The sequence below is a fragment of the Bremia lactucae genome, linkage group LG10 (assembly GCF_004359215.1).
Source record: "Bremia lactucae strain SF5 linkage group LG10, whole genome shotgun sequence".
NCBI classification, from domain to species: domain Eukaryota; phylum Oomycota; class Peronosporomycetes; order Peronosporales; family Peronosporaceae; genus Bremia; species Bremia lactucae.
The window spans coordinates 3,239,490-3,248,147 of record NC_090619.1 but is presented as its reverse complement, the minus strand read 5'-3'; the positions used below and the strand labels follow the sequence as shown (position 1 = coordinate 3,248,147).

The following is an 8,658-nucleotide window of genomic DNA, read 5'->3' as shown; positions in this document are numbered from 1 at the left end:
CTCCGGAATCGGACCTACGGTTATGGATGCGGACAGCGAGCGCATCTCTTGCACATACTCTTGCAGAGATCGCTTCGCCTGTCGCGCCCCAAAGAAGCGCGCCTGAAGCAACACTTCGTTGTTCGGCGGCTGGTACATGGCGCGAATCTTATCCTTAAAGATCGCCCATGAGGGGAACGCTTTTCTGTCCGCCATAAGCGCCGAGTAAGCCCACTCTGAGGCCTTACCGCGCAGATGCGACATAGCGTACGACACCATCCGGCTGTCGTCCTCGATGAGCTGGGCGACACCACATTGCTCCACGGCTAAAAGCCAGTGGACAATCGTGTGCGCCGCAGTTCCATCGAACTTGGGCGGGTCCATCCGAATGGGCCTCGGCTGATGCGGCCGGGCAGAGAGCATCTCAACAGTCCTGTTGAGAGCCTCGCTCCGAGCCTGCTCATGCCTCAGCTCATCCTGAGTCTGAGTGACGGACTCCGCCGCAGCATGGCTCTGTGCCTCGGACGCGGCCCTCCGCTGTCCGAGCACGAATGCCTCAAACTGCTCCAACTGAGCAACATGTTGCTCAGGAGGACTACCAGGAGCCTGGCCAGGGCTTGTTCACCAAGTCCCTGCGCCATAAGCCCTGCCACCTCCCGATGATGTTCGGAGAGGTGGGGAAAATGAGTCCAATCAATATTGAGGCTCATTCTCACGTACACTCGCAGAGATGCGGGTCGTGGGAAGGATTTCAAGTGCTACCAAGTGGAGGCGGGCACGTCGTAATGCGGCCACGCTCTACTTAGACACACACCCTAGCACAGCGAGGAAGCGGTTTAACCTGCTTCTCTTGCGTGCAGTGAGGTAGTTGGAGTGGGCGCCTTAGCGACCTCACCCGAGGCATTAAGTACTCTGGTAAACGTGTCGTCACGGGAGCGGTATTCCGACTTCTCGTGCGCGCTTACCAAGTAGGAAGTAGTTTCAGACTAATTCATATTTAATCGTATTAAATATAAAAACCTATTTTAACCAATCATAAAATGTCATCTGTCGAAACACTAATTTGTATTGCGAGGATATCTTTCTAGATACCTCGCGTAATGGATGACGCTATCTTTCTAGATATTTCGCGTAATGGATGACGCTAGGCGTCATCCCTCCTAATATGATTGCACCTATGTGCATCACATACGCAAGAGATGGGTCATAATGTGAAGCACACCCAAGTGGTGGGTCTAATTACTTTATTTAATTGATTGACCATCCCCTTATATACAGAAAGTGTACTTAACGGGGACTGTGCAACATTAGGGCAAATTTAGCCCGATACAGGTACACCCCATGTCGCTGCAAGTCCCAGGATCACCTTCATCGTTGAGATGTCCATCACAGCGGCGAAGGTAAGAGAGTAGTCGACACCGAATACTTGCTCATTGCCACATGCCACGAGTTGTGCCTTCATCCGCTCTACTGCACCGCTTGCGTCGGTCTTTGTCTCGTACACCTACTTACTGTGTAGCAACTTTGCACCGGCTGGATCCACACGTCGTTGAGTCAAGAGCCCATATTTCTTCGAGCATCGCCTTGCTCTAACATTCAGCCTTCGGACCGCGCATCGCCTCAGCGTGCGTCTTCAAGTCCGCCAAGTAGACTTGAAACACGGCCTACGTGATTTTCGTGTGCATTCCATCTTGCATTGGCTGCTTAATCGCTCCACTCGAGACACGAGGGACACGAGTCCACCGGTTGCTCTATTTATTGCAGCCCTTCCCGCTGTCAACATCGTCGCAATTATTGTGAGCTATTCCTTCGCCACCTTTAATTACTTTTACCTGGTCCTCTGAATTGAAACTGAGTTTAAGTTGCTCGTTCTGCCCGTCAGGAAACGTCCGAATATTCTTGACGTGTTGCGTCACAATTACAACGTTGTCCTTGCAAGTATAGATTTGGTAATCTTTGGTCTCGTCGCTGCCCCGACGATCGAACCAACACGCGCTCGATGAACGAGAGTTTATTCTTCGGGTCGCGATACACTGTACACATCGAGCCAAATACAATGATGTCGCGTAAATCGGTCAGGATCTCGATTGGCGATGCACTATGGGGGTTGAGCTTGTAGGACTGCGATTCAAGATGTGCGTCGAGTACTCGACCGCGTCGCCCCAGAAATCCAGCGGGGATTGCTTGAAAATCACATAGAGCGAGTCATATTTAATATTGTTCGGTGCATTCGTTCAGCCTTGCCATTGTGACGCTTGATTTCTCGCCTCGCTCACTTGTCTCGCCACTCCGGCTGCCTTGCAGATTAGGTCCACGTTCTTATACTCACCATCCCGGTCAGTCTGAAGCACATTTACACGGCAATCAAATCGTTTTTAAAGAACGTCAAAAACTGCTCGATTTTTTTTGCTGCTTGGTCCTTCGTACGCCCAGGAAGACGCGGCAATAGTTGCTCTTGTGGTCCACAAAGTTGACTAGGTAGCGATTACCCATTCGATCCTTCGGCGTCATCGGTCGTTTAAGATCTGAACAGATCACACCACCAACGCGATTAGTGGTGAGTGCAATCTGTGCGTTCTGGGACTGTTTTATTTGTGCACAAGTAATACACGGCACCCGTTTGGTGTTTTGCCAACCATGGCATGCCTAGAATGAGGTCATACGGACTCTCCATTCCTAGCACTGTGAACTTCTCTTTACAAGAGAAGTCACTAAAGCTGAAGGCGAGTTCTACCTGAACTCCCTCAGACTTAACGATCGCGCCGTTCGCTAAACGAACGGTCGCCTCTTCTCGCTTGCAATTCTGGCAAAACGACTCAAACATCGCCGGTCTCTTTCTTAGAGCCGCGAGTTTTACAAAATTTTGTGATGCACCCGAATCCACTAGGAGGGTCATCATCTTGTCATAGCCTCGTGCTTCAGCGCTATAGACCAGCAGGGTTGTAGTCCGAAATTTCGAGACATCAGGGGTATGCTACCTAATTTTTCCACAACTCTGAACTTAGGGGTAGCTTCAGAGTCCGCGTCAGTAGGGCGTCCCGCCCCTACTGCGCTCCTGTATTTCCCGACCCCTCAGTGGTCGATGCAGAACTCATGCGTCTCGCACGCTTGTTCTTGCCATCGCCCTATGGGAATGAGTCCTCTTGCTGGGCGTCTTCGCCCCAGCAGGGACCCTGGCATAGCGGCGATCCATCATATGGCCGCACTTACCGCATTTACAACAGACTACATCTGCATTGCCCAACTCCATGGGAGTGGCATATATCCTCTCGGCCGACAGGTAATACCAAGCTGTCGCCGAGGCACTGTTGTAGGATTGCTCCTCAATCAAGGCAATTTGGATTGCCTCTTCCATTGTCGACGGCACCTTGCTGAAAGGGCCTGTCGCGATGATGCCTTAGTCCGTTCATAGACGTGGGCACCTTCATTGTTCTTCGCGGACGACTCGACAATTCTTGGAATTTTAGTCCCGAATTTGCAAGCTCGGCTTGGAATTGTAGGGGAGTACTGAAAATGGTCTGGTGCGAAGCTTAATATATCCAAGTCAGTGTTGCTGGATCTATATCGGAAACAAGATTGCTTGATAATGCCTGGTGTAAAAGTCCTTAATCGACGCGAGACGATTAGGTACCTTGAAATTTCATCTGGAGAGTCATCTCTGACTGGCGGCCTCGTGGATTTCCTTGTATCACCAATTTTACGATGGTTTCAAGTTGTGGTACCGACGCGCCCGCACTCTCCGAGGTCGACTATTGGTGGCACAGACAATGTTTATCTCGCGTCTGTGGCACTACACGCAACATGTTTTAATACCAGCGAATGTGGTGAAGAGATGGCAGTCGATGCTGAATCGCTTCGTGCTTAGTCGAATGCATGATCGAAACGCGTCGGACGTCGAGCTTATTTCGCGTGAGTTCTTGTATTAGTGCAAGATTGACGGTGGTCTCGGCATACCCAGCTTGGATGGACAGCTCAAGAAACAGCGTCTTGCATTGCTGTTGCGATTTATAGGTGCAGCAAGCAACACCAGTGCTCGTGACTGGACGTCAGCTAGTGTTAATTTACTGACCCCAATGCTCCCTCATTATGGAAGACGACAAGCTGTGGACTTCCTTGTAATCTTCCCACTTCGACATGGTAGTGATCAAGTGGAGTCTGCCTTCGTCATGGTAGAAAGCGACATGGATCGAATGGTACAAGACTCGCTGGAAGGTGACGTGGCATGACCTTTCTTCAAATGATCACGCTGTGTATGGTCTCCAACAGCCGATCTGGTTCAATTTGGCTGCCGAACTGCACTACGAGATGACGGCAAGAACGTCTAACAGCTCCGCTCACCGAAGATGTATTGGGATAGTTCCCGAGCCGCAGCGCAGCTTTTAATTACATTTGTCGAGAGCCTTTGGCGTACAAAATGAGCTGGCTTCGTTCGCGACGGTGTGCGTGGCCAACACAGCAAAACTTTGTAAAGCGACACATCGACTTCACTTTGCATCCACGGCGCCTGTTTAACAAGCGAAGTGGCTATGAATGCTGTACAGAGTAGCAACGTGGATAGTGGAGCGCCTGAACGCAAGGGCTTTGTGCTACATACCACGTACCCCGTAAGACAAAACCTACCGCACCTGGGATGTATAACTGGTACCAGTATGTGCTTATTTTCTGCGGTACCGCGTGCTGCTCTGCCTCAAGTGGTGTGGACACCTTTGCCGCCGCCGAAAGCACACCCAATAAGTATACACTCGAGGACTGTACGGGAAGAGCAGATCTAGTCGTTCGTGCAACATAACAACCATCTGCTTAAGATCCTACTCCCGGCATTTGAAGACCTGCAGTTCCGTCTTGCGTTCCGACTGCTGCCTGTGCGCTCTAGATTCTTCTGGAAGCGTCTCACTCACGCATTCGCTATTGCGTTCGTGCTGGATGCGACGCGATCGATACTGAGCAGCACTTGATCTTTAAATGTACGCTTGCGACAGGTTTATGGCTGCAGGTTCTCGATATGATGGCACGACTTTATACTATGGCTCGACATCGCTCCCGCACGGAGCATGCGTGTCCGTGACGAATGGAAGTGGGTCGAAGGCGTCATTGCTGACATGTGGCACGTACTCCGGGCGGTGACGCTCCACGTCATCTGGCCGGACCGCAACCGATGCCTTTTCGATGGGCGTCATCCAATACCGACGCTTACAGAACTGGAAGTGGTGCTAAAAACGTTTGCGGTCCATATCCGGTACTTCCAGCGGCGCCAGTACATATCATACTAGCAGGGAGTGCTATGGGACGCACTAGCGACTCCGTGCGCAATCAGCATTCTCTAACTTCATGAAAAATCTTTGCGGAATTGCGAGTGTTTGCACGACGGGATGAAGAAATCTGTTGTTGGGCAGCTCGCCATGCCAGTTTGCTCATCTTGTCGGCCATCCCAATAATGGCGCAGCTGTCCTCAGCCTCGGGACCCACAGCCACCAATATTTGGCGCATTCGCTAATCCTTGAGGTCTGGATTCAGCATCACCATTATTGGGCTGGAGCGTTTCAATGGCTTTGATGCAGGCTTCAGTTATCCTGCGCAGCGGCAAAAAAAAGTTAGGAATCTCAATAATTTCGGAATAACGGAAAATGCTACGACACGTACACGTGGCGACTGGCGCGGTGAGTGCCAGCACGACCATCGTCCCGGACCCATCTGGAGAAGACCATGGGGTCGCCGGCGCACTGCCATCATGATGGAGGAGTGTACGAGTCCAAGGAGAGGCCGCGTCCGTACGCGGTGTGGCGCACGTTGACGCCATCCTGTCGAGTTTCTTTTCTTTCAAATAAAACACAATAAGAAACAAAAAACAAACACAAAGTAGTGTACAATATCAGATCAAGCCAGGTTAATTGATAAGACCCGTCTATAATATTAATATATACAACCTTGTAACTGTGATATTACCAGGATTGTAACCGCGGCGTCCAAAAATTTAAGATGAGCCTAACATTAAAATTAGGGAAGGATGAAACTGGCGCAATGTTGGCATATTAGATGGCCACTCGAAAATAGCTAGCAAAATTCGTATTTTTTTATGCAGAAGAATTTCTGCTGCGAATTTATAACCGCTTGAAAAGCTATTTTAACGCGATTGGCTATATTCATTTTAGCTTTGCGCGCTTTAATTGGCCAGTGGAAAAAAATCCGTGTCTGATTCTTCTGCGTCTCCCATCCTGGATCAGCATACAAATTTATAATATAAAGGCCACTTCAACAGTCAGAACCCAGCGCCTCTTTTCCATCACAACGCTTTTTGCCAGAGAGAACAGTTAAACGTCTTTCAGAGAGAATTATGCGTTTCGTGTCACCTTTTCTCTTTTTATCCGGCCTTTTGCTGGCGGACGCGCGGAAAACGCCTTTGGAGTATGAGCGCGAATTTTCGGCGTGGATGGAGATCCATAGAATTGCTTTTGCGGATGCGCTTGAATTTGCTAAACGCCTAGGTAATTACATCGCGAACGATTTGTACATCATGGAGCACAATGTCGAAAATGCGTGGACCGGTGTTACTCTTGGCCACAACGAATTCTCACATTTGTCGTTTGATGAATTTAAACACCGAATGACGGGTTTAGTCATGCCGAAGGGCTACTATGAACAACGTCTGGCCTCACGTATAGATGGGCTTTGGAGCGACGTTCAGGTGCCGGAGTCGGTGGACTGGGAGGAGCTAGGAGGCGTTACGCCTGTGAAAAATCAAGGTATGTGTGGCTCATGCTGGGCATTCTCTACTACGGGTTCTGTGGAAGGGGCTGTTTTTGTTTCCAGCGGTAAGTTAATTAGTCTTTCAGAACAGGAGCTTGTAGATTGCGACCATAACGGTGACATGGGCTGCAGTGGAGGTTTGATGGATCATGCCTTCGCCTGGATCGAAGATAATGGAGGTATTTGTGCTGAGGGAGACTACGAGTACAAGGCTAAGGCCCAGGTGTGTCGTAGCTGCAACACAACCGTAAAAGTGACTGGTTTCCAGGATGTTAACGCCCAGGACGAGCATGCGCTCAAGGTGGCTGTTGCCCAGCAGCCTGTGTCAGTCGCTATTGAGGCTGATCAAAAAGCATTTCATTTTTACAAGTCGGGAGTCTTTAATCTTACGTGCGGCTCGAGATTGGATCACGGTGTACTTGCCGTGGGGTACGGCTCGGACAACGGACAGAAGTTCTGGAAAGTAAAAAACTCTTGGGGTGCTACATGGGGCGAGAATGGATATATTCGTCTTGCTCGTGATGAGAATGGACCAGCTGGTCAGTGCGGTATCGCCTCGGTGCCAAGCTACCCATTCGCAACGCTTGTTCCGAACACTGAGCAGATAAGGAAGACTCCGATGATTAATGAAAAGTCGCGAGCAGCCTCGCTTGATGAAGTTGTCGATTTATTATTTGACAAACACATTGATATTGATACCCATGCAAATACTCTTGCTGACTTCTTCTCAGCGGCAAAGATCACTCAGTGTGGTGATGCTGGCACCGCGATCATACATTTTTCTCACTTAGCAGTGAATCCGTCATCACCTCAGCACGGCCAGCCAGTGTCAATCACCTGCAACGGCAAGCCAAAGCGGGACTTTAATGCGGCAAGCTATAAGCTGGAGGTGAAGCTCGCCGGCATGCAAGTGTTTGGGCACTCGGGTGCGCTGTGCGGCGACACACACATTCCGATTCCGCTTGGACTGGGTCACATTGACGTCCACGGCTTTGCTTGCCCAGTGACGAAGGGTACGACCACAGACCTCCTGGTTGAAGTTAATTTGCCTATTATTGCGCCTGCTGGTATATACGAGATTTTGCTGACAAGCGACGACGGCAGCAACAGTCCCCTATTTTGCCTGAATGTCGAGCTTGATCTGACGGCCAGCGAACAAACTGCGAAGAAGTCACACGTGTACGAACCTATTTTGTTCGTTTAAAGTTTCTATTACTGTGCAAGAATTAGCTCTTAAAACTGTGATGATTTATCTGAAATCACGAAAAACTGTTGCTTGATGATAATGTATCTTAAACAGAATTCGTCAAGTTGGTATTTTATAAGACTGTATTTTCTTAAGGGCGTTGATAAACTCACCCCCGTTGGGATATAATATCATATATGTAACGGGCTAAAGTCGCCCTAATGTCACACAGTCCCCGTTAAGTACACTTGGTGTACTTAAGGGAATGATCAAATACTAAATAATAGTAATTAGACCCAGCACTCGGGTGTGGTGCACATTTGTGACCAACCCTTGTGTATGTGATGCACATGGGTGCATTCACATTAGGAGGGATGACGGCTAGCGTCATCCGTTACGCGAGGTATCTAGAAATATACGCTCGCAATACATATTAAATGATATCTATAAAGATAAAATTTTATTTGGTAAAAATAGGTTTCTGTATTTAATTCTATTAAATATAAATCAGTCTGAAAACTACTTCCTACTTGGTAAGTGCGCACGAGGAGACGGATTACCGCTCCCGTGACGACACTTAACCAAAGTACTTAGTGTGTTGGGTGAGGTCGCTAACGCGCCCACCAAAACTAACTCACTGCACGCAAGAGAAGCAGGTTAAACCGCTTCCTCGCTGTGCTAGGGTGTGTGTCTAAGTAGAGCGTGGCCGCATTACGACGTGCCCGCCTACACTTGGTAGCACTTGAAAT

At 49.3% G+C, this 8,658-nt stretch overlaps 1 protein-coding gene across 1 annotated transcript; it reads left to right on the top strand.

Annotated features, from left to right (window-relative positions):
• Positions 1 to 6,310: 6,310 nt before the first annotated feature.
• CCR75_007567 (uncharacterized protein) lies at positions 6,311 to 7,927 on the top strand (the record flags this gene model as incomplete). Its single annotated transcript, XM_067965625.1, has 1 exon — positions 6,311 to 7,927. One exon carries the CDS (start codon positions 6,311 to 6,313, stop codon positions 7,925 to 7,927), a length of 1,617 nt encoding a protein of 538 aa, XP_067814285.1.
• Between the last annotated feature and the right edge of the window lie 731 nt (positions 7,928 to 8,658).